General features: G+C 46.5%; 1 protein-coding gene across 6 annotated transcripts in view; it reads right to left on the bottom strand.

Annotated features, from left to right (window-relative positions):
• Nucleotides 1-21,827, bottom strand: part of Bcas1 (brain enriched myelin associated protein 1) — an 83,561-nt gene extending 61,734 nt beyond the window's left edge. For all 6 annotated transcript variants that reach the window (XM_076849160.2, XM_076849162.2, XM_076849164.2 and 3 more), the window contains exons 1-3: nucleotides 21,756-21,827; nucleotides 19,223-19,298; nucleotides 6,327-6,874 (exon numbers count right to left, since the gene is read on the bottom strand). In XM_076849160.2, the coding sequence (XP_076705275.2) occupies nucleotides 6,327-6,874; nucleotides 19,223-19,298; nucleotides 21,756-21,827 (696 nt within the window). The remainder of the gene's footprint in view (nucleotides 1-6,326; nucleotides 6,875-19,222; nucleotides 19,299-21,755) is intronic.
• Between the last annotated feature and the right edge of the window lie 4,931 nt (nucleotides 21,828-26,758).

Here is a 26,758-nt window from a genome sequence, read left to right as displayed (position 1 = left end):
CTTGGGACCATTATGTTAAGTAAAATAAGCCAAACTTAGAAGGTCAAGGGTCAAATGTTTTCTGTCTATGGAAGTTAGAGAGGAAAAAGGAAAAGAAAGGGGGTGGGTCTCATGAAGATCAAAGGGAGATTAGTTGGGGGAAGGAGGAGGAGATGGAGAAGGAGAGAGCGGAAGTGCTGGCTAAATTCTACTTTTATAATGTGTGCATGTGCGAATATGCAATAACAAATCCCACCAGTCTGTACAGCTATAACGCACCAATGAAAATGTGGGGAAATGTTCCTTGATGCTAAATTCATCACAATTATAGAGTTATGCAGAAGGCCCTGCCTGCTCTTAACATGCCTAATTGAAGATGGACTTTTCCTTTTTTTCACTAATGAAGGCTTTAGAAGAGTAGTTCTCTTTACTCATCCAAATGTCACACCTGGTGGCCATAAGGTAAAAAGCAAAACAAATTAAAAAAAACCTCAGTGAATAACTCACTTGGCCTTCTGATGTGGGAACTAGGTGACTCATTTTTTAATCTTTAAATTTGGGATTAACCTGGCATTTCCAATTTTGCATATATTAACTTTTTGAATCACACTTCCTCAAATTAAATATTATTCAATTTTGTAAAGGTTGCAGCCTTATTGCACAAATTTCAAATAATTAGTAAAAATATTAGGGTTGAGTGTTTAAGAACACAGAGTTTTGCAAAAGCAGGAGGATTGCAAGCTTGAGGCTGGCCTCAGCAGGATGTGGCTCAGTGGTGAAGCATCCCTGGGTTCAATTCTGGAATGTGAGTATATATACGTGTATATATGTATAGGTAAAGGAAGAAAGAAAAAAAGAAGACAGACTTTGGACCTGGATGATTCTAGTTTTGCTTCAGCTGTGTGCCTTGGACTGAGTGACTTTGTTTCTTTGAATCTTTGATTTCTTCATCTGTAAAAAGATGAAAATGAAGAAATTGTCTTGTAAGTTTTGATGGGGGTTCATGAGATGATCCCTTCAAAGTGATTTCGTCACAGAGTCTGACTTAACACATAGCAGAAAGATAGCTGAGGACTTCCTATTGTCAGAAACCATGGGGGCATCTTGTCACTTCATGAAGAACTTGACACTTGAAGCTGAAGTTAATTTTTGATTAACAGGAAAAGAGAGAGAGGTAGAGAGACTCCTGGGAAGCAGATGGTCACCACCCAGGTCATATGTTGGCCACAGTGACTGGAGAAATTCAAGAGGCCAGGGGAAAATACGGTTGGAGGAATGGGCACGGGAAAGGTTGTGGAAACACTTGAACGTCAGACTAAGGAATTGGGCCTGTGAGTACGGGCTTTAAGTCCCCAAATAACTTCACAACTGTGCATCTTTTGCCAAGTTAGCCTCATGCATTTTCGTAACAGCTCTCAGATTAGATCCAATTGTGCTATCTCTGAGAGTTTGGGTTGAGAACTGCAGAAATGAAAGGTAGCAAGAATAAAATATGGAGCAGTCGGCAGGGAGGAAATCCATGATGCTAATAATAGCTAGCGTTTCTCCTTTTCAAAATGTAATTTCTCAGTGCTAAATATATGACTTATCTCATTTAATGTTCACAAGTGTGAATCGTGAAAATGTGCTAAATACTATCATGATCCCCACTTTACCAATTAAAAAACAAAACAAAACAAAAAAAACCTTGAGGCTCAGAAAGGTTAAGTAGCTTGCCCAAGGTTGCAAAGCCAGGAGGTGGGGACGCAGGCAGAGAGAAAGCCCAGACTACTTGACTTCAGTGTCTACATTTTAATTCAGTGCTAAATACCATGTGGAAAAGGACCCTGGGAACCTTGGCTCTTTGGCTCCCATTCTACCACCAGGGATCAGTGGCAGGAGGCAGCTGCCATTGACTGAGATGAGCAAAGCTGTGGACCATGCTGAGGGCAAGCTGCTCTGGGTGGTGAATGAAGAGTTCAGCTGGGGACACGCTGTGGCGGAGGTGTGCGGTGGATATGCACAGGGAGGTGCGGAAATTCAAGCAGACCTGCAGAGAGGAAGCTGGACACTGAGGTCCGACTTCAGGGGTAGATCTTGTCAGCAGGTCACCCCATTCAGACATGAGGGACCTGGGGGGTTTTCAAAGAAGTACGTGTATTTAGAGAAGACACCCAAGAACAGGACCATGGGGAGCTCTGACAATTGGGTGATAAGATGACAAGGACATCCAGGAGCAGTGGCCAGGGAGGTGGAGGACCTGGAAACCAAATGAGGAGGATGCTTCAAGAAGAAAGGTGTGGCCTGCCGCATAGATTCAACTGAGATCAGATCCTCTGGGATAAGTGCTGAGACTTTTGGTATTTGGCAGCCGTGGGGAGGGCAGGGGGCAGGCACAGCATCATGGCAGCCTTAACCAAAGCTTGAGTGGAGTGTGTTCAAGGGAGAAAAAAAAAAAGAGGAGGCAGGAACACTGAGCATTGTCCTTAATATCCGTAGCCCGAGCAAATTTGAGGTTCAATGTACTTATCATGATATCACTATAAAGATCATTTTTCTTATGAGGTGATATGCTCCTCAAAGAACTAGAAATGTGATTTATCTTTCATGCTTTGCACAAGGCAGGTGTTTAAATAACAATGGCAGAATTTAACTAAAAATTTAAAAGAAACATTCTCTTTAAATTTGTCCCACAGCACATGGTAACACTTTATGCACCCCCCACCTGGCACTTCTCAGGCACAGACACCTCTGGGGAGGACCATGTGGAAAAGAAGAAGAAACTTAGTGTGTTTTTCTTTTTCTTTTTTTTTTTTTAAACCAATAAAGGTCAAATTTCCATTGCATGATCACTTTGTGCATGCGTGATGAATCTCTTAAATGCTTATCTTAGAACTTTCCCCCTCTTCCCCCTCCTGGGTTCAGGAGGGGGAAGAGGGGGAAAAACCTCAGCCCTGCCAACACGTTGGTTTGTGTGAATCACAGCTCAGTGGAACCTTTCAGGCATATAATTTATCTTTTCTTTGGCCTCTGTAGTAAAGGCTTCATTTGTTCGTGAATTCTTGCCTTGTTTTAATGATGTGATGCTCTGAATGTAGTTTTATGAGGCACAAAAATAAGATTGTCATCCTGAAAACACAGAAGATTTGTGTGCTTCCCCCAGAATGAAATGGTGGCATCTCTTTCCTAATTCACAGTCCTGTGGCTTTGTGGCTGGAATTCCAATCCACTGAGGAGCAAGCGGTGAAAGCTGGGGGGAGGGGAGGGGGAGGGGGACAGCTGATGAGCCCAGAACATAATTTACCCTAAGAATTCTGAATCAATATATTACATCCTGTCTATGCACAGGACATTGTCTGGTGGTGCCCCCACCCAGAAAGCCATTGACTGGGAAGTATTCTTCTTCTTACTTTCTGAGGGCTGTGTTTTCTCATGGCACTTACAGAACAATTGGTCCCCCCTCTGAATACAGGACTGTGTAGCCAGGGATCTGCTGGGAAGCCTTAACAAATCAGAAGCCTATTTGGGGGGTTAAAAATTCTTCAAGACATGTGCATTTGAAAATCACACAAGTTCCCAGGTTGACGAAGAAATGCCTATTTCTTCACTTTTTTTTTTCATGTTTTATGTGTACATCATACAGATTGAGCACTGAATATTTCAAATTACCACCAACCCAAGATGGAAATTCGCAGTATATAAAATCTCATGCAGATTTCATTGGTAAATTGGAGGGCACTAGCTCACTTATTCAGAAAGGAAAGCAGGTTATAGTTTTTGGGTAACCTGAGAGATTACTGTAACTTCACAATATCACTCCCGGGTTTGCTGTGCTGGATAACTCCCATGGTTCCAACTCAAGCCCCCACCTTTGGGCTCAGGACTCACCTTGAAATCCATTCCACAAATAGAGTTGCCATCCCTGAGAGGGTGTTTTCAATAAAGGAAGCTGAGATAATGAAGCACAAGACTCTGAGCCAGGTGGGATGGTGGCACACATCTGTAATCCCAGCAACTCAGGAGGCTGAGTTGAACTTTCATAAGTTCAAGGTCAGCCTCAGCAACTTAGCATGACCCTGTCTCAAAATAAACTAAAAAGGGTTGGGAGTATAGTCAGTGGTAAAGTGCCCCTGGATTCAATCACCAGTATTGCAAAGCAAAACAAACGAACAAAACACACACACACACAAAAAAAAAACAAAAACAAAAATAAAAAAACAACCCCGGAACTTTTCTTAGATGAAGAGTGAGTTGAAAGGGCTGGAGTTTTATGGTCACATACATTCAGGATCGGATGCAGAACTGGCTTACTAAGATTTGGATTTGGATGAGTCACCAGGCAACAGGGCAAAGATGGGAAAACAGCCCTTCATTCCTTTCCCAAACAACTCAGTCTTTTCCTGACTCAGGCAATGGATGGGCTTTGACGCCTACACCCCAGAAATACCTGACTATCAAAAAAATGGCAACCTCAGAATAGCTTTGGAAGTCATGGCAAAAATGACAACTCCACAGTGCTTCTCTGCTCAGGGAAAGGGAGCAAGCAGTCTCTCCAATGCTCATGAGAACCAAACAGCAGTTGACAGCCCCAGACCAGGGGCTCTTAGGCTCCTGGTGTGTCTGTCTGATCCACTGCTCCCTGGCTCAGGGGGTGGATCCTCCTGAGTCTGGCCACCCCGCAGCACTGCTTCCTCAGCACAGCATGGAGCACCCTGAACAGCACTGAGCACCCTGGACAGCCATCACAGGTTTATTTATTCATGTTTTCTTACTAAACACCGAACTCCTTAGAGTAAACACCCTAACCCTGTCTACCACAGTAGCTCTGTGCCTCAGGCTACTCCTGGACACATCTGAAGACTCACTTTTTATTAATACAAAAGCTATTCAATTGACTCATTGTACTGGTACAGTTTGGGAAGTGGGCATTTGAAGGGACTTTTCTTTTTTAACTTCTGAAAAAAATTTTGAAAATACTTTCAGTCAAAATTTATAGGACTGGGCATGGGGGTGCATGCCTGTCACCCCAGGCAGGAGGCTGAGGCAGAAGGATTGCAAGTTTGAGACCAGTCTCAGCAATTAAGTGAGGCTCCAAGTAACTTAGAGAGAGTCCTGTCTCAAAAAATAAAAAGGGATGGGGATGTGGCTCAGTGGTTAAGTGTCCTGGGTTCAATCCACAATACCACACCCCTCTCTGCATATTTATAAGGACAGCGAATGCTGCAGGTAAGAGTCTTGACATGTGAGCCTTACTATGTTTTCCTAATTTCAAATGTCCAGAATTTTTGGCTGGTGTCTAATAGTCTCAATATGGTGCTTTACAGCAACCAGATGCATTAAAGCCATTGATTAATGTGATACTCATTTTCATTAAGAAAAACAATATATGCACAGTGCTTAGAACACAGCCTTGAATATTATAAGGACTCAAAAGATGAAAGCCAGTGTTATTAGCATCTTAGCCATACATCATTACATTGTCATTAAGACAAATATATTGACAGTGGTGATATTTAACCATGTCATAAAAACTGAGTCCATCTGATTTTTTTCTTTGTTCTATATTTAACTAGAAGCTCCTACTTTATGCCTACATTTTGAAAAAATATTGTTATTGAAAATGTCTGTTAACCAAGAAAAGGAGTGCTTCAAAAATACCGTGTATTGACTTCTATTTCCTTCCACATTCAAGGAGTTATTTTCCTGCCCAGAATACAAACAAACTCTTTCAAGGTTAAATGCTCTCTTTACTGTCAAAAGAGCTTGGCTTTCTTTGCTCAGGATTCAGGATATCACCTTAAAAAAAAATCTACTTTTTACAAAAGTATTAATTTAGCTTGTTGGAAAATAACCAATACATAAAGTAGTCTGTGGAGCTGTAAACGACACCTTCCTGCAAGAGACAGTTAAAGATCAATCCCGGTTCTTCTGAGCAAAGCATGAAATGTGTCCCAGCTAATGCCTGAAACCACACCGTATGTCAAACACGCTGCTGAGACCAGGCAGGGGATTTAAGTCTTTTCGGAACCATTTTTATTCCACTAATGCCTTTCTGTCCGGACTCCAGTGATCACAAATGCGACCTGTCTGCCTCGCCTCTGATAAATGGAAGGACGGATTCATCTGCATGTAACTCACCTTCTCTTTTCTTTTACATAGAACAGGTGACCCGGCTGTTATTGTTCTCCAAACAGATGTTTCTGCCACAGAAACAACCCTCTGCTATTTGTCCTAGAGGGGTGCACGGCTTGACCCCTGTCTAGGACCCGGGGTGACTGTAGGGTGACGCACGTGGCCCTGTCTTGGGTCTGGGCCCATCAGGTCTGCAGCGCACCCTGGGCGCACCGGGTCCTCGCACGCGCTCTTACCTTCCCTGCAGGGACCGCATCGCCCTGCCCCGGGCCTCCGGGGGCCTCCTCCGCCTGGTCCCCGCTCTCTGCCCTCCTGGCCTCCTCCTGGATGTCAACGGCTGCCTTGTCCCGTCCCTTGTCCAGTTTGAATAATTTGTCAAAAAAGCTGATGTCCCTGGCGGGGGCCGCCCCTGACTCGGGTGCCCCGGGGGCAGAGAGGGCCTGGTCCGGGGCAGGGGTCCGCCCTGGGGTTTTATCCGCGGCCCTGCCCGGTGCAGCTGCGCCCGGAAGCGCGGGCTGCTCACTCGGGTCTTTGTTCCCCGCAGCGTTATTGGAGCTGACATCAAGCTTCGCGGGTCCGCTGGATGAATCCGTGCCTTGGTCTCCGGGACGTCCTGGTACAGGCCGAGAGAGAGTCAAGAAAAAACGAGATTTAGCAGCTGGTGCCTCGGGTTTGGCCTCTTTCCCAAGATTCTTTCCGTTGGCATCGGCCACAGCGCCCATCTCCATTGTCTTGGGGGAAGAAGTGGTCACATTATCCTCCTGCATGCTTATTCCCAGATCCACTGTAAACACAAACATAAACAGAGGTCATTCAACGAGCCAGGAAATTCCAGGATGAATAATGGACTCCAAACTGTTGATACACAAAGGCCCCGATGCAAACGGGGACCTTGCTTTCTCCAGCTGCTCCGCAAAGCAGAAGTTAGCCCATCCAGATGTCCAATGCCCTGCTCCTCCCAGGAGGGGCACGGCAGGTTGGCGGGAGGGCAATCCCTAGGGGCCAGGCACTGCCTGAGTGACACTCAGCCACAGTTGTCTTCTATCTCCACAGGAAGATGGGAGAAGCATTTATCCGACAGTGGTTAGGAGCCTGGAACTCCGGAAATACTTTAAGGTCTTTGGAACTCCCTAATGTTAACTTTTGGGATCAATCATTCTTTATTATGGAGATCTCTGGCCTGGTACTATTGGGTGGATGCCAGTAGCATTCCCTTCTTGTGACCACCAAACACATCTCCAGATTTTGCCCAATGTCCCCCAAGGGGACACTCATGTTTAAGAACCACTGAATTAGACTCTATTTGAATCCCAGTTATTTATTTTTTCTCTGCTTCAATTTTCTAGAAAAATAAGGCAAATAATAGAACCTGCCTCATAATTTTGTTAGGAAGATTACATGAGTTGATATTGTTAAAGTACAAAGGAGGGGGTCAGTACTATACTAAGTGCTCCATAAATGTAGTGAACCTTAGCCAATACCATTACTCAGGAGAGAGAAGCTGATATCCAGAAAGGTTGATCTACCTTCCCAGGGCAGCCCAGCAAGCTGGGAGGTAGCTGAGCCTGGCACAGGTAGAACCCGACTCTTGACTTCATTGCTTTCTCATGTTAGCATGAACGGTTAAAGTGTTGCAGATTGCTGGGCGCTGTGGTGCATACCTGTGATCCTAGCATCTTGGGATGCTGAGGCAAGAGGATCACGAGTTCAAAGCCAACCTCAGCAAAAGTGAGGGTCTAAGCAGCTCAGTGAGACCCTGACTTTAAATAAAATACAAAATAGGGCTGGGGAGGTGGCTTAGTGGTCCAGTGCCCCTGAGTTCAATCCCTGGCACCGCCCCCACCACCACCAAAAAAAAGTGTTGCAGATTGATACAAGTAATACTGGCAAAGTTTGCACTTTGAAGACCAGCTAAGCAGATGTCTTCCCAGGAAGGCTACTTGGACCTCAGACCCCAGTAGAACTAGACCTCCTCCCTGGAGGAGCACTTTCCCAACACCCGCCTCTTTGTGCTTTGCCCTCTGCCTCAACTTAATTGAGCTGCTTTTCCCTTTAAGCAGTGTGTTTTGGGGAGGTGGGGCGGCGGAGGATAGCAAGAATTTGGGAATCACCATTAAAGATCTTCTGGACCCTCCCCTGATGAGCCATGTGATCTTGAGCAAGTCCCTAAAATTCTCAGCATTTCCTCATTTGTAAAACGGGAACATTCGCAGCTTCCTCGCAGGCTTGTCATGACTGACGCCAGGGGAACCTTGCACAAAGGACTTGGCACAATGCCTTTACCATGGCATGCACCTCATAAAGTGACTGGCCCCCTGGTTACTTTTAAGACTCCTCCCCTGCCTTCGATAACACCGCTTGTGTTTGATACACTTGGTCAGGAGATGCTTCTTAGTATGTTGGTAGGAAGACAGAGAACGATAAAGGGAAAGGGAAGGTTCCCTTGTTCTGCTTATATATGTGGCAATCACCTCTCTCTCTCTCTCTCTCTCTCTCATTGGTGATTGCTTTTGCCAAACTCTAGTATCTCACAGTGTCTAAAATCAGGAGCAAACACACAGGAGAGAGGGAGCTGGATTCTTGCTTAGCACGGCAGCCTCCTCCATCAACGTGGAGGGGCAGGGAAGCAGTAGAAGACCAAGCCAGAGGCTGGTGAGTGCTGGGGTTCCTCCTACACCCGACCTCAAGGCCCCTGGCTCTGGCTGCTGGCTGTTCTCCACCTTTTACCTGTGGCCCAGGAATTGGTACTGGAGGTAGGTGCTGCAGGAGAGAGAAGGACAGAGGGAGAAGTGACAGATGGAGCTGGGTACCTGGTGAGCACAGGAGGCAGCTCTGACACATTCAGAGAGGATATAAATGACTTGTGGGCATGGGCCACACCAGGAGCAGAGGAAACAGTTGACAAAAAGGGAGAGGCTGGGGGCAGAACAAGGAAGGGACTTTCAAAATGCCAAGAGCATCAACTGGCTCCTTTCAGTCTGTTTTCTCTGCTCCTCACCCTCTGGCTGGGAACCACAGAACTGGTGGTGAGAGTGTCAATGCCAGAGACATTTCTTTCTATGGAAAAGAAGCCCAACGTCCTATGGATAGACTTTTTAAAAAAGTACCAGAATTTTGCTTTGCTAAAGGGCAAATCCCATGTATATTAACAGATGTAAACAATAGCTCTTGGTTTTCTTCGATATAAGGAGGCTGATTCATAGTGGGGTCGGAGGGGGAGCATGGGAGGAATAGACGAACTCTAGAGAGGGCAGAGGGTTGGGAGGGGAAGGGAGGGGGCATGGGGTTAGAAAGGATGGTGAAATGTGATGACCATTATTACCCAAAGTACATGTATGGAGACATGAATTGGTGTGAAATATTTTGTACACAACCAGAGATATGAAAAATTGTGCTGTATATGTATAATAAGAATTGTAATGCATTTTGCTGTCATAAATAAATAAATAAAACAATAGCTCTTGGTATCATAAAATCGGCAAGGTGATTTCAATGACTTAATAAGAACTCAGTGTCCTTAGATGGCACATTCCATGACCACTGAAGCTCCAACTCCAACCTTGGGGATGCACCCCCGGTCGATCACCTGGGTTTTCATTTTTCTTGCTAAGATGCTCAAGTCCCAGGTGGGCACATGATCTAAGCTTAATTAATAAAAAATAAGTCCTGGGTCTTTTGTTAAACCTACCAGAAGAGAATTGTGCCCTTTGTGCTGGGGTTGGCAATCCACCAGGTCATACATCTAGAGGTGGTGCTGGCTTTGGCTACAACATTGGGGTAGTGACCAACAGATGAAGGCAGAGCCAGGAAATCCAGAATGTAGACTCCCAATGATATCACTTGGACATCCAGCTGTGCCTGAAATTGGATTTTAGTGTTACATGAGCCAATATTACCTCCCCGCCTCCTTGCTAGTTTATTGAGCACATACTCATTGATTCAGAGAGAATTTCTGGGAATTGGCCAGTTATCTGTTTCTCTTGTTATTTAGTAGGAGTCAACTCTCCCCTAAGGGAGCTGTCTCTAAGCTCTTCAAATGTGTCCAAAGAACCAGTGAGCTCTGGGAAGTTGGGGGTACATGAAATGCATTCTCTAACATTTCATCTTAACAAAAAGGGAGAAAATCCATAAGGGAAAGAGAGATTACAGTCATCTGAGACCTTGGATACCAACTCTTAAAACAGATAAAATATGTTCTAAAACACACACACACACACACACACACACAACCAATCTGTGTGAATTGAGTTGGGAGAAATGCCGTTGGAGTAACAAGTTTTGTCCTCTTGCAAAGATAGGGCATATTTACATGCCTCTCCACATTATCATGGAAGAAGTATGTTCCTTCTAGAAGACTGGAACTGAGCTTTCAGTTCCTATGAAAAATCTTGGGGGAAACCCATCTTGAATCTGGTTTCAATAAAAAAATGTTCTTGGAAAGCAGACAGATGACATAGCAAAGAGATTTTACTTTTCATGGAAGAGGAAAAAAAGTCTATTAGAGTTTAAAGAAGATACAAGGAAATCAAGTAAGAATATTTGCAAATGGCAGCTCCCAAATACATAGAAGGTGAAGCCGAAAAGTTTGACCTCTTTCATGCAGAAAAGGTAGTTTATACTGTGCATGTGTTCTTTTAAAGGAAGTGATTTTATCTAGATGTGTGATTGGAAACAATCCCAGGAACATCTGCGGGTAACTGTAAAGAACATAGATTGTGGATCAGAGGGACCCAGTTTTGACTTGCAATCGCTCAGTCACTAATTGGGTGGCTAGGTAAGTTACATGGAATATTTATGCCTCAGTTTTCTTATAAAATGGGCACAGAAGTAACAGAGCCTTCCTCAAAGGCCAATTGTGAGGATTAATCGAATTATTCCCTATAAAGTGCCTGACACATGCTGGTGGGTGGGTGATGTTCAGGAATCAGTAGTTGTCTTTGTTCTATTTTTATCCTATTACTATGATGATTATTTTCTATTTCTAAATCTAGGCCAGAAGGGGAGGAATGATTCAAGTGGCTTCACCTGCAAACTCGAGTGCTCTGGAAAGGCTTTTAAGAGCAAGAAGCCAGAAGCTAGAATATCCTCATCATCTGCCAAGCACCAGGTCTTCTTAGTCTAAACAGGGGGCTTCATCAGAGTTCTGAGGGTGCACGTACACCTGCGTTGGTACTGCAGTTTTCAGAACTTCCAAGGAAGGCTTATCTGCTGTTGCTGCTGTTTTTCAAGTGTCAGAGCTGAAATTTTCACTTGGTGCAACTGCAAAACCACCAGCCCATGTTCTGGGAGCGTTCCAGGAGTCAGGCAGCCGGGAGCATGTGCCGTGTGAAGAGGTCCATTCATGAAGGCACCTTGGCATTGCCACAGGCTGGGTGCTGTGGCACCCCCACTGTACAGGTGGGGAAACTGAGGTCGGAGGAGAGTTTCTAACTCTGTCCAACTCATAAGGGGTGGAGTCAGGGTCAGACCCAGGTTTGCCCCATTCCAGCGTTCCAACTCATAATGACACAGGACAGCAGGAGCAAGAACAGGAAAGGAAGGAGAACGGGAAAGGAGGGGAGAAGAATGAAGTGGACAAGTTTGGGTTAATAGCATGGACGGATTTCCAAGAAAAACTACACACAGATGCGGGGGGCGGGGTGGTGGTATACAGTCTCACATCTAGGAAACACTGGGATATGATTTTTGTTTTAAACAGAAATTAGGTGATGTCATTTTCCTGAAAAAAAAAAAAACAAAAAAAACAACATACAAAGAAGGCCTCACCCTGACTAAAATCCAGTCCCGACACGACCCTGGGCCGGTGCCCCTAGAACCCCAGGTCACACTGTGCTCTTCCTCACACATTCAACATACGAACCGTTCCCACCTGAAGCTATTCATGTGCTACCTGTTCTTTCCAGCTGTGAACATTTCCCTCCAAGATCTTCCCATGGCTCCCTCGGAATCGTTCAGGCCTCAAGTCAATGGAGGCTTCCTTGACCACCCTATCTGAGGGAAGTCCACCTGCTCACCCTCCTTCACTCTCTGGATTTCATAGAGCATCTGCTGCTCTCTGGATTCATTTCAGAGCAGTAGTTCCCCCATGTCTGTAATTTTGATTATCATGGTTTCAGGAACTTGTGGTCAACTGCAGTCCAAAACATGAATACAGCATAGTGCAATGAGAAATTAAAATAGTTTGGGAGAGACCACATTGACATAACTTTTATGATAGTACAGCATGCTGTTATTCTTGTTTTATTAGTTATTGTTACTCTCTTACTGTGCCTGGTTACAAATTAAACTTCGTCATACGTATGCATGTATCGGAAACAACCTAGTCTCGATAGGTTTGGTGCTATGGGAGGTTTCAGGCACCTGCTGGTGAAGGAGCATGTCCCGGGGCTACTGGAATTCCTCCTTTTCTGCTTCCTCCCCAATAGCATGGATGCCCCAAGTGGGCAAAGCCTGGGTGCCTCCTGATTACAGCCCAGTGCCTCCGGCAGTGCTTGGCAGTAGGGTGACGTCAGGTAAGGTGGTGAGGCAGCAAGCAGAGAACCTAGGGAGTAGGAAGGCACCTGGCCACGGACTACAGTGGTGACAGAGGCAGAAACAGCCACCTTTGTAACCGGGTGGCTGCTGGAAACGGATTTCTTTTTGTCTGAGAACTTATTGTCCAAATCCTCCTGGTTCTGAAGGTAAAAGAGGGAAGCAGACACTGATAATTTTATTTGCAAAAAAGGTGTCTACTTAGGAAAAGTATTTCCCAAACGTCCTCTGCTATGCTACACTGTCCTGTGTGTCACTATACAGATGGATCAGGATAAAGGATGGAGTGGCCCTACAATGCAACACTCACTGCAAGGGGAAATTGTAAATCTTGCAAACATCACAGGAGTTTGTAGAATCATGTGAATTCTCATTGGCGAGCTGCTGGGATCAAATACGTTACTGTTGTTGGGCAAGATCTGGCAACGTGAGCGGTCAGTCTAAGACCAGGGGAAAGTCATGACGAGCTCTTCAAAAGAGAATTCTATTTGAATTTGATATTTGAATATCAAAGGATTCTGATAGGCCCTTAGGGAGACTGATGAAGACCTCAAAGGGTTTGCAAACTGACCCTTCTGCGGTCATGTTGCAAGAGTCAAATGACACTTCAGAACAGCTGTGGCTTTCTGTGTTGTGCAAATGCATCTGCTGTTTTAAGTCTTCAACTCAGGACTCAAGTGGGAGATACTCATCGCTTGGAGGAAGGCGTTAGATTTGAACGTTTCATTGAATGATCACGTTTCATGCTTTTCATCTCAGTATTAAAAAGCCAGGTTGTCTTTGCCAAGAAATTCTAGCATAAATAAAAGAAGGGAATTGGTTTGGGGCATGGAGGAAGAATTCCTGACTATCAGCTTGATCCAACATGTCTGGATACTCAGGGACGAAAATGCTGAATCCAAATAGAACGTGAGTGAAAGATAACCACTAACCCACTGGGTCCAGAGAGACCTCTGAGGTGGCAGATTATCAGCCACTGTGGGGCAAGAATGTGAAAGCAACATGCATGGACCCCACTCTCCTCTTGGCTTGAGCATCAAGCCACTATCATTCATGTGGCTGCAGAATCTGGAATGTACAAAGCTAATGCAAAACCAGCCTCTGCTCCAGCACAAGCAGATTGTCCAAGACACAGCAGGTGTTTGAGTTGGTCTTGTGGGTTTTCCTTTTAATAAATTGGATGATAACACACATGTAACATGTGCTTACTGCGGGAAGTGATTAATCTCTCTTAACCTTTTCCTTCCCTGCCTCTACCTTCCACTCTTCTTTCAATAACAAACATCAGCAACCTGAAGGGCCTCATCAAACTTTGATGTGCAAACACATATTATAAGGGTCTGAGATATTCATCTATGGTGGTTGTATTTGTCATTGTGCGTTTTTATAAAAATTGGATCATGTTAGAAATATATTCAATTGTTTTTTTCACATCATAGTCTTCCCTCATGGTCAACATACCAAATACATCTTCTTTTTTAAGAGCTGCATAATCTTCCTGATCTACCAGAAGACATTTAGATCATCGACTAATCCATGGATACTCTTGTTCTTTACAAGGTTCCTTCCAGGTTTACTATAAACAGTGCCGGAATGAGCTTCCATGTTCATAAATCCTAAACTGGTATTTTCCTCCTATAAACTAGAGGCACAAATATAGAATTGCTGTAGCAATGAGCAGATAATTAAAAGCAAACAAACAAAAACAGGCAGATTACTCTCATGAAAGGGTCCAGAGACTCCCATTTCCAGAGGGTGTGACAGTGTATCTTTCCCCATTGATACATTATGAAGCACCCTCAGATGGTAAGCAGTTCAGTATTAGAGCCCCCAGCTGCAGACAAAGGCAGGCTTTGATGATGGGGGCCTGGTGAAGATGGAGTCAGACACAAGAAGACAGACTCTGGGAACATGAGCCAGGAGACAGAACCAGCAAGGGCTCTGGGGAGAAGGGTGCAGAAGTAGCCATATCAGGATGGCCTTGCTCTCCCACAGAAAAAGGACAGTCAATGGACACATAGAAAGGGGCCTAGCAGTGTCAGAAAACCAGGACAGAGTGCCAGGTCACACCCACGAGGCTGGGCCAAACCAAAAGGCAGACAGCCACCTGGAGAAACCGCACCTCCACACAGTGCCCGTGGGAACGTGAAGGGCACAGTTGCTCTGGTCCTCAGAAAGTTAAACACAGAGGCACCGCGGGAGCCAGCATTTCCACTCTTAGGCACAGCCCAGAGAATGGAGATGCATGCTCATGGAAAACGGTGCCCGAATGTTCAGCGTAGAATTATTCATGACAGCTCACGGAAACCACCCCCATCTCCATCCCCTTATGAATGAGTAAGCAAAACGAGGCCCGCTGAATAGAGGAGTATTTACCCATCAAGGGCGTGAAGCACTGGCACAGGCTGCCGCGTGGATGAGTCTCTCCCAAGCGCGGCCCTCAGTATGAGAAGCCAGACAGGCTGAGTAAGCAAGGGCATGTGGGGGGAGGCTGGGGGCGTCGGAGCTGGAGTCCGTGGTGCAGAGGGTTCACTGTGCCTATGCCCCACTGCGTCTCATGGCATGAAACAATGTCCCAATAATGAAAAGAAAAAAAGTAACAGGAAAGATTTCCAGAAAAGACAGAGGGGATCCAAAGCAGAGGGAAGGAACAGTTGACTCATCTCCTGTTTTCGAGTTGGGCTTGCAGCAGCGGCCGCTCTTAGTAATCTCTCATCCGGGGTCTCCAGGCCATGTGGGCCTTGCATCCTAGAGTGAGAGCAATAGCCATGGGACATCTCCATATTCTGGTGTCTAACCTCTTGCTTGGAAAATTCAGAGATTTGAATGGTTTAAGTTGCTTGGAGCAATGCACACCCCCTCCGCGCCCCCAGGCCATTTTTAAAAGGCTGACACATGAGCCCTGCAGGCAGCTTATTGGTATAGGATGAGACCACAGTGCTGTGAGGTGAACGGCCCCTGGCAGTGTCCACCGCTGTCCCTCTCCGTGGAAACATGGATGGGGAGCACACACAATGGGCAGGATGCCCAGTGAGCCCAGCAACCAAGCCAGCCCACTTGGAGTTGGCTCTGGGACTTCAGGGCTTAGTTCCTTCCAGATGGGAATGATATTTTTTTTAAGCTGTTTTTGTTGACAGGTATAAAGTAGGGGGAGGATCAAGACAACACAAGAGGTGGCCAACTGTGAGATCTGCTTACGTCCCAGCACCGTGTGTGGCCAGCACAGTGTGGAGGTTTCTCAGAATTGGGAAATTTCAAGTCAACTCTTAAAATCAGGCTGTCACTGAAAATCCTCGTTATCTGTGAAGGGATTCCCACAGAGAGCTGCCCCTGGAGCCCAGTGGAGACAGGGAGCATCTCTGGTTCCCTGCAACCTCCCCGATGCGCAGAGGTAAGCCCTCCTTGCTGCTCTTCAGTACTGGTGAGAGCAACGGAATCTCCTGGGGGATTCCAGGAAATAGAGCCATCCAAAGCCCTGCTATATCTGACACCCTTTGCTAAGTTCTGTGTCCACTACAACAAAAGGTTGCAAGCACTGCTTTATTTGAGTTGTGGAAACTGTTTTGTGTGTATGTGTTTTTTTTTAAAGAGCAGCCCGGCATGGTGGCACACGCCTGTAATCCCAGTTACTAGGGAGGCTGCGGCAGGAGGATACCGAGTCCAAGGTGAGCATCTTCAGCATAGAGAGGCTCCATCTCAACAACAGCAAGGACAGGAGACCAATTAGGGGAAACAGCAGATGCTGAGAAAGCACGTATATTTGCTCCCATCCAGGCCAGGGACGCTGCCCCCTAGTTTTCACTATCTAGGTAGCTATGATTTATGATGTTTGGTCTCCCATGACACTTTGCTCAAATGGCAATTGCATCTAATCTCACTCATTGTATCAGAAGCAGGAGCACTTTGCTCAAGTAAGAATTTTCAATTAAAAAGATCTCCGTATATGTACGTACGTATGTATGTATGTATATATATATGTACATGCACATATTTATGTATATATGTAATCTTTAAAAACAAATTTAGGGGGTTCTTTTCAGAAACAATTGACTGTGAACAAAAGGGAAGATTTTAATTTAGAGGCTCCTTATCCCAGTGAAACAGAGACATTCTTCTGCTTCTGAAAAACGATGTGTCCTGGCAGATAAATGGCACGTTCGTCCCTGCCATCCATTAGCAATGAGGACCGGGCATTTTTTTTTTTTTTTTTTAAGAGGGGACTAATGTGATGGGCTTGGTAGAAAAGAACCAGAGAAAGAGAAAACGGAGGCATTTTCATTTACGCAAAGATCTGTGAAGTTTTAGGCATCAATGCTCGGGTGGGGAATCTGGCTGGTGATAAGCCAGGGACGTTGGAGCAGAGGGCGGATGTGACAGCAGACTGCTCGCAGTGGCCCTGACTCCTTTATGTCATCACCATGGCCCTGTGCAGCTGCTGTCCTCAGAGCTCCCTTATGAGGTCAATGTCATGATCCCCATTTCCAGATGGCTCTCGATGGTATGAACACCTTGCCCGGGTTACATAGGTAGTGAGTGGCAGAGCCAGGACCTGCACCCGGGTCTGGGAGACTCCAGGGCTTCCGTGTGCTGCTGTATCAAACCACCAAGATGTTGTGCCTTACAGATAAGTTACCCCACCGTTCTGAAGGTCATGAGTAAGAGATGCGTCAGCTTCTAGAAACTCAGGGCAAAAGCCTGCCTCCTGTCTTTCCCAGCCTCCGAGGCCACCTGCGTTCCCCGGCCTGGCGTCCCCTCCTCCACCTTCAAGGCCAGCACTGCAGCATCTTGAAGTCCCTGTGTGACATCTGCTCCTTTACTACACCTTCTCCTACTACGTCCCTCCTGCTTCTCTCCTTGTAAGACCCCAGTGAGGACATTGGGCCCCACCAGGTAACCCAGGTTCATCTCCATCTCAAGATCCTTAATCCCTTCTGCAAAGTCCGATTTTTACTATGTAAGGTGACACAGTCACAGGTTCTGCAGCTCAGATGTGGTCATCTGGGAGGAGGAGTGGCATTGCTGTATGTCCCTCCCTTATCTATCACATTCTATGGCCTCATAAATACAGAAATTACACAAATAAACTGCCTTCCCTAGTGCATGTACTCAGCTGGGGGCTGGTGATCCCAAGGGGGCCAAGACTGGTTCTGCAGGGAGGATGGAGGGTTGTATTCTTCCTGTGTGCAGAGCACAGGTGCTGGGCATGCAGGTACATGGCACATGTGCGTCCCCTCAGTGTGGCCAGCCGGGTTCTCTGGGCTCTCAATGCTGCAGGCCTCCTGGGAAGGCCATTGTCCTTCCCATCTGGTCCCCTCTGCCCTCTGCCCACACCTCAGGACCTCCTGAGGGAGAAGGTGACTCCAGTTCTCTCAATTGGCCATTTTTTTTTTTTTTTGGTTACTGAAAACGTTGGCTTTATCTGCTCACTCAGCGTTGGATTTGATGCTAATCCTTGCCATTCTGCTCCTTAGTGGAGGTGCATGGCAACTTTTGTAAAGACATAAGTTGGAAAACAATTATCTTCCGGAAAGTTAAAGCCTGTTGGGGCATTTCCTCCCTGGAATATCCAGGCTTAGTCTTTTTCTCTTCCTTTTAGCTTTAGGTAAGTAGCTGTCATCTCAGACGGGGCCAGAAAATGATTGCTGAATGTCACCAGGGGCTGTGGCATCTCCCGGCTCACGGCTTTCTAAATGGAACACTGTGTTCTCTTTGTAGGATGATTAATCGGGTCTGGCCTGGAGGAGGGGGAAGGGATGGCATATTTCGTGGCTTCTGACTCTGGGATTTCTGGGCCATCAGAGGTTTTGCTTTTCCAGTTCCCAGAGTCTGCATGTGAGCACACACGGGAGCCTGGCAGTCAGGGCAGCGGGGGGGGGAGGCGGGTCCCCTGCAAGATGGTCTGAGGGACCGAGATGCAATAGCTTTTCGTGTCATATGTGTGAAACGACATATTCTATGTCACACATTTGGAGTGGGGATCTTGACCCAGGACTTCTGATCCAAAGTCAAACTCCTAGCATTTCCCCTCTGCTGCCTTATCTACTGTAATCCTGGTCTCTCCTGGCTTTCCATCACATCTCCTCAGAAGAGATGAGGAAGGTTCTGGGTTGAATTGTACCCCCCCACACCCAAAGATATGGCAGTCCTAACCCTGTGAAAGTGACCTTATTTGGAAACAGCATCTTTGCAGATGGTCAAGTTAAGATCAGGCCATGAGGGTGGGTCCTGGTCTAATGACTCTTTCCTTATTAAAAAGACACAGAGACAGAAGTGTTCAAAGGGAGGGAGGGTGTGGTGAAGGTGCAGGGAGAAGATGTATCCACCAGCCCAGGGGACAGGCCTGGGACAGCCCCCCCACCCCGCCCTTGGAAGGAGCCCATCCTGCCAGTGCCTCAGTTCCAACTTCTGGCCTATCCATGGTGAGACAATACTTTTCTGGTGTTTAAGCCGCACAGTGTGTGGTAATTTGTTATAGCAGCTCCAGGAAACGAATTTGGGTGAACTTTCCAAGGAGGCCTATGGCTTTCCTCTTCCGCTTTGTTTGCTATGAACAGGAATGAGATGGACCAGAGAGCAGCAGCCTGCCCAGCATGGTACTGACCTTCATCGTAGAGCTGAACAGTGTGGGTGGATATGATCACTGGGATCCCATTCTGATCACACACGCTGTCGGATGCCTGAAACACAACAGGTGGCTGTTACTGGGCAGGGTCTTCAGGGAAAATTGAAAGAACTCCGGGAATAGCCTGAAGAGCATTTCACAGAATTAAACTTCATTTACAGGCTGTTTCTAGATACTCCTGAGCTTTCTATCATGCCTCAGAGTAATGAAATAACCTCTCCAGGGCCTGGATTCCCCCCATCACATGCACCCTCTGGTTTATGCCTGTCTTAGTGAGTGTCACAGCCAGGCAGGCACCTACCCTGGGGCACCAAGGCTCACGGGCACTTTCCTAACCAGGATGGAACAAGAATTTTAACATGCTGATTCCCAAACCTGGGGGTTAGCTCACTCTACCACCTGGCACACACCAACACAACCATCAGCCAGGATGCTGGTCAACAAGCCTGTCAGATACAGGAGATGGAGTGCTGTGTGTGTGTGTGTGTGTGTGTTTTGTGTGCTCTTCTCCATACTCCCTCTCTTTATCTTCATTGTTGTGAACACTTTATAATTTCAGGGCACTGCCCTGATTATTTTCCTCTTCTGTTACTTAGTATAGATACTTTCAAAGATTATAAAGACACACATACACACAAACGTTCATACTCACATGGGAAGAAAAACAGTTGCACAAGAGTATGTCATATAATGCCGTTTTGTGATCCAATAATCTAATTATTCTCCTAATCATTAATATCAATAGAATCTTAATTATGTTAAGTATTTAACATACTGTCTTGTTTTGATACTACTATTAATAGGAAGAACATATACTAATAAATACAGAAGGTAAAAAACTAAAGGCCAGCTCCTAAAGGTGGGACTCTCCTCCTGTGGAGGGAGGAAAGAGAAGGCTTCCCTTTGTGTTTCGTAATGGTCATAATTGTTTAAAATAAGTCTGTGTTCTCAAATCTATCAACATATACCAAGAAAACATCAGACCACATGGCTCAGACGTTGCTACTAGCTCCCTCGGGGGTCAATATTTATATAAATTTGATGTATTGAGTAAATAGACTATCTTAAGTATTTCAGAGTCAATTGCCTTTTTAAAAAAAAATCGGGGGCTGGAGAGGTGGCTCAAGTGGTAACGTGCTCGCCTGGCATTTGTGGGGCACTAGGTTCCATCCTCAGCACCATATAAAAATAAAATAAAGATGTTGTGTCCACCGAAAACTGAAAAATAAATATTAAAAAATTCTCTCTCTCTCTCTCTCTCTTAAAAAAATATCGGCAGATTTCATTAACACTGTTCACTAATTCCTAATGAACAACAAGAATCTGAGAATGCCAGCCATCCTGGTGAGTGCATTGGCAGGGGCTATGGCCCTCCTGGTGGTGCGAGTTGGCTGGCCCACCGACGGGCTGCTGGCCTCCAGTTCTCTGCCCGAATTGTCTGGCTCCTGGAGACCTGAGCTAAGCAGGCTTATGTGGACTTGGAGCCATCTGGGGATTTGGGAGACCTGCAGTGCCCACCCCACGACCAGAGATTATGGTTTTAGGAGGTCTCAGGTGGGGCCTGGCATCCCAGGTCATGCTAATGTACACGCAGGTTGAGGCCCACGCTGTGAGCGTTCTCCTTCCCAGGCTTTCTTCAAACTTTCTGTTCTGAGTAGGAAGCCCCTCTCCTCTGTGATCAACTTGCACACATAGGTGTTTTTCCTGTGGGGATTTCCTCATTTAGCAAGGCTCCCAGTGTTAGGCTGAATTGATATAAAAATACTGGGGGTAGAAATTTAGTCCGTTTGCTTCTGGAAGTAGAAGGTCCAAGGAGAAACAATGAGTGTCCTTGGCCTCTGCTCTTGAGAGCAGCATGGGAGAGGGACCCCTTGTTAGCATGACTGTACACTCCAACAGCAGGGAGCTTTGAAAACCCCCAGCCTGCCCAACTCCCCCACAGTTTCTGGCTTAACTGGTGTAGAGGGCAACACAGGCATCGCAAGACAGTGGTGAGATCTGGAACCACGGATGCAAACCTGGGTTCTCACCCTCAGCCCTGTGCACGTGTTGGGGCAGATAATGGTTTGCTATGGAGCGGGACTACCTGTGTATTACAGCATGTGTAGCAGCAGCCCTGGTCTCTGTGGCTTAGACACCAGAAACACCCCTCCTGGGATGTGACTATCAAAAATATCCCCAGACATTGATAGGCGTCTCTGCAAGGATCGACTGACAAGATGCTACAGTTGAGAACCCATCTGAGAGGAGGTGACGAACTGGCTCCCTAGGGACCAACCACCTGTGTTCCAAGGGTGCCCATCTCTGCAATTTCTGATCGAGTCTGAAGCAGAGCCCCAGAACCTGCATTTTTAACCAGCTCCTCGATGGACCCCAGGGGTCTGAGAAGCCAAACAGCAACGAGGACAGGAGTCCTTCTCTAGCATGGCTGTGATTAGCACTGGGCAGTCATGACTGCTTCTGTCTGTGACCACTACCACTAGCCAGTTCCCCGTGTCCGCAGTGGCCCTACCTTATAAGCCTCCGTTTCTGATTCTTTCTCTTGGTCTTCAACTCTTTGTGGAACGCTCATTTGGTTGCCCATTGTTCCTGCATTACAGAAAGAAAGAGACAGGGGGAGAGAAAGGAATTAAACCCAAGCCAAACCAAAGTCTTCAACTGACACTTGCAACCAAGGAGCAGATCCCCAACAGGTGGCTCGAGGTTGTTATCACAGGCCCAGGTTAGAACAGGGTGCTTATACTCGCTTTGGGGGATGAGGGGGAGATTTTGGATCCTTACACCCAACAGTCAAATGCGGTTTTCAGTAGCATGTCATTGCTGGGGAAAAATATTTATCAACATGAAAAGGGTATTGGGGGCAAATGATGTTTTCTTCCACTTTTAGTGAGATTCCCAGCTATTGAATCAAGGAGACCTTAGAATAAGAGTAATTGGAATAATACTTAGGATTTTACTTTCTTCTGATCCTCACTAAATTACTCCCATTAAAGCCTCTCATAGGGCTGGCATCTCTTTTTTACATTACATGACAGAGGACAGGGTGGCAGCGTGGGTAGGAGGGTTCTGGATGATCACTGATGTGGTCACTGTCCCAGACTTGGAGTGTCCCCAGGCCAGGGCCAAGTCTGCCTTCTCCAGCATTTACCTCCTATTTCTAGTAGTGTGTCTGCATTTATTAGGAGCTTAGGGGTTATGTGTGAGTTGACTGGAGGGAAGAACCATTGGTAATTGTCTCCTGTGTCAGACCCTGACCCAGGCAATGCCACACCATCTCTTCTCTCAGAGCCTTGGTGTGTCATAGTGATGATGTGACCCATTGGCCCGATAGGGACTCCAACCATGGTTTCCAGGCACTTGGCCCACAAGGGCTCATTCCTCCCTGCAGTGCCCCTGAACTCTGGCAGGCAGACGGATAAGCACATAGAAAATGAGGCCAATAAATACCTGCAAAACAGGTATTACCGCCATCTCATTCTTGACATGAGGAAGTTGAAGCCCAAGGAGGTTAAAATGCTTCCCACAGTTAATGGGGTAGAGGCAAGAGATGGGCACTGTCTGCTCCAGAATGTTCTGCATATTATTACCTCCCCTTGGAAAGAAGGGAATTGATACTCCAAAGCTCACCAAGGACACAGCCACAGCATGGTGCGGGGGGTGGGGGTGCTGGATGCCGGGTATGTCTGATCCTAGAACTAGGGCCCTTTCCCCCACTCCAAAGACCCACCGTCTCACTACCCCACATTCTTTTTCCAGTTAGCCCCTCTCCAAATTCGGGCCACTGGTTCATATGCTCCAGTGGCGTTCAGAATAAAAACGAGGAATTTTGGTTTCTGGCTGACAGCAGTCAATGTGTCTACAAGGATTCCTGTGGGCTTCTCACCCTGGATGTGAGTTTTTAATTCCCAGTAAAAGATACGTGGAGAAATCAGAATTTAGGGAGGCTAAGAAAGGGCCATGGCTCCCACCACCTGCTCTCTCAGGGGAATTCGGTACATAATCACATCCGGGGACTTTGTGTGTCTTCTGATCACACGGTGTCACAAAGCTGAGCACTATTGAAACCCACAGCACACTTGTTATTCTGCAACATTTCATGATGTGTATGCTTACAATGGGCCATCACTTCCATCTATAAATGGGACATTAGGAATATAATGCAAGATCCTCAAGTCCAGGTCAGTAAACAACAGCTGTGGCCAAATTCAGCTCACGGCCTGTTCCAGTACCGCCCATGAGCTAAGGATGGGCTTCATATTTATAAACAGTTGAAAGAATTCAGATAAAGAATCATGAGGTGCCATACATGAGCATCATATGAAGGTCAAATTTCAGCATCCCTGGTTGGAATTTCATTGGAAGACAGCCCTGCCCATTTACTGATGCATTGTCTAGAATGCTTTTATGCTACAATGTCAGAGTCGAGTTGTGACAGAAAACATGGTCTCTACAGCTTAAGATATTTACTATTGGGCCCTCTCCAAAAAGGTCACTGACCCGGCTCAGGATCGACCTTGGGGAATGAGGCATCTGAGAGATTAAGCGCTGCCCCTGGTAAGACTGGCCAGGATTGCAATGTACTATACACAAAATAATGACACGAAAATTCTAGCAAGCACAGTCATGATAAAGCAATAATAGTAACATCATTTGGTTAGAGCGCTCCATGTATCAAGATGAGGTTCTAAGAGCTTCACTTGTTGTGAAGCTAATTTACTCCTTGTAACACATCAGCAAGGCAGTGGAATTATCATTCCAGATTTTCAGATGAGGAAAATGAGGCATATAGGTTAAATGTTTTGTCCAAGGTCATACATAAACAAGTGCATATGTATGTACACATGCAAGAATATGATTACTCACCCAATTTCTCCATCTACATTTAGCTTTTAACAGGTTTAACATTATTATTTAACGATGGGCCTACAAACATTATAAGCTCCTATTATTCATTTGAATTTGATCCTTTTTGGGAGCTACTTTCAATAAGTGCTTAAGGTTATGATGTATCTGGGGCTGGGAGGTGGGGGATATCTGCAGGCAGAAGAGAACCTCTCCCCCCTCGGAGCTGGGGTTACATGATCCTGATCACTGTGCATTTTAAGTGGCCTCTTGGCAGCCTCAGGGCCAAGGGGACTGAAAGGAGAATCCAGCCACACATCTTCTGCAGGGATCACCTGGAATCAGGTAACACCCCTTCTCACCAGCTGTGAAACTGCTTCTGCCTGACTGTCAGTTTGTGAAGAGCAGGATTGAAATGGGACAAAGGCAAAAGGCTGCTGCTGCCACCTACTGGCGGATACATGAATTTACCCCACAGGCAGGCTAGGTCAGAGCGAGTGGGTGGGGAAGGTTTGATGATTGGCAGTTACTCCTCTGCTAACCCTTGGCAAGAGGACTGCAAGCCCTTCGATGCCAAAAGGTACTTTAACTAATAAAGTAGTAATGATCACCACAGCTGAGGGGCATGGGGAGCCCCACTACGGTCTAGCCCTGTGTTCACCGCCCTGGATTTAGCACAGCATGACTCAAAGATAGGGATCTGGGCTCTGGCATTTGGGACCCCTGCTGACCACATGCTGAAGGAGTGATGTGGGTGAGTTTCTGAGCCTCCCTGGGCCTCAGTTTCCTACTCTGTAAAATGGGATAGTAATAGGCCTCATCTCAAGGGGTTGTTATAATAATTAAGCCAGTTAATATACACAAGCTGCCCCAAACAGGGCCTGTAAGTGCTGGTCATGAATGGCATTATCGTTGTTATTATCACTGCTGTTCACAGTCAGTTTGCCCCGAAGTTCCCTGATAGAACCCACTGAGGAATCTGGCAGCATCTCTGATTCACAAGACCCCCTCACCCAAGTCAGGTTGGGGTCCTGGAAGCTGAACTTGTAGCAATTGCTGCAGTGATTCTTGTTATCAGTTACCTATAGAAAATACTAGAATGGTGACTGTATTCGAGGTTGTCCCAGGAAGGAGGACTTTCCCGGATTGCAGGACTTTCATGTGAGAGCCACAAAGTCCTGGGAAACCAGAATGACTTGGGGACCCCATGAGCCGCTCAGGACTCTGAGGCAGGGACCCTCTATGCCTGTAACTAGATGCAAGGCAGCTCAGACAGTGATCCTATCTGTGACGAAGTTCTCTCCAGTCGTCCCCAACATGAGAAAAATCAACCAGATAGGGAGTTTTCCCCAGATAAACTGATTCAATCAGAAGAGCTGGCTTTGTTTTGAAGAGAGAGAGTGGGGCGGGGGGAGAGTAAATTAAGCGTAGGTGTGGTGTTTAAACACCCGTTTCTTCGCGAAGCACTGATACTCGTTGTTTTGCTTTTACAGCCTGATTCGACATTAAGCCCTGTAAGCTACCTGAGGGCAGGGTTTTGTTTTTGAAACTGGATCCATGTTTGAGGCCCCACCACTTGGCAAGTGTGGGTTGAGGCTACTGTTGGGGTTCAGGGGAATAAGCTTCTTTGCTTCCTCCTCCTGCCTCAGGTCTTGGGACTAGTCCTCAGACTGGGCAGTGCATAGTATCCCCTGCATGTGGCATTTTGAGGCCTCTGTGCCCAGGCCTCAGTCAGGCTGAGTGCAGGGATTCTTAGCTGGGGTCCCGTAACATGAGCTTCAAGCTTTCCAGTTGGGTGTCTAGGGTTGACCGCTGCTGCTGTGGACATGTTGGGGGTAAGCAGGCAAGCATCCTCTTGGGCTAGAACTCTTTCCTGAATGCTGCCTACCCTGACACAGAGAGCCAGGCTCAGGGACTCTCAAATGGAATAATGACCTTGGCCTTCAAGGACAATAAATGGTGGCTGGCCTGAGTGCCTTCAAACATCCACTACCTTCTAGTGTACTGTGTTGCTAGCTACTGTCTTGTCAGCCTGTAAACCCAGAGAAACATCCTGCCTCCGCTTTCCTCCACCCAGGGTGGGTGTGTGGTCATGCCTGCTGTTAAGCCTCTTCCCTTCCAGCTGGAGGTGCAGAAGTGGGGACAGGCCCTGTGAAAGGAAGTGAGGCTGCCTGAGTCCAGCGACTGTGCTCTGCTCCTTCACCAGGACAGAATGAATGCAGCGAGACAGGCCTCTCTAATGTCCCCAGGTCATGAGCTCTAGCAGGGCACCCGATCCTTCTGATCACATCTTCCTTGTGGAAAATGGCAGTGACAGTAGTAGCACGTGTGGACTTTTCTGTGTGCATGCAGTTCTGACTGCCAGGTTTGGCTTCTCTTGGTTCTCCAGGTTACTTTCTGGGTTACTTTATTTTACCAATTTTCTGATGAGAAACTGAGGCAGGAAAGGTTTCAGTACTTACTGTACTGTCCTCAGACATCATGGTATTTTAGGGAGGGTTAGATGAGGCAGGCATGTGCCTAACCCCCATGCATTTGGAGGTAGAGCCTATAACCAATCAATCAAGGTTAAATGAAGTTATAAGGGTGGGGCCCCCCTCCAACAGGATTAGTGTCCCTAGGAGATGAGACACCAAAAGACTCTCTTTCACTTACTCTTCGACATGGGAATTC

This window comes from Callospermophilus lateralis, chromosome 3 (assembly GCF_048772815.1).
Source record: "Callospermophilus lateralis isolate mCalLat2 chromosome 3, mCalLat2.hap1, whole genome shotgun sequence".
NCBI classification, from domain to species: domain Eukaryota; kingdom Metazoa; phylum Chordata; class Mammalia; order Rodentia; family Sciuridae; genus Callospermophilus; species Callospermophilus lateralis.
The sequence above is the reverse complement of the archived record's forward strand: the minus strand, read 5'-3'. Positions and strand labels throughout refer to the sequence as shown.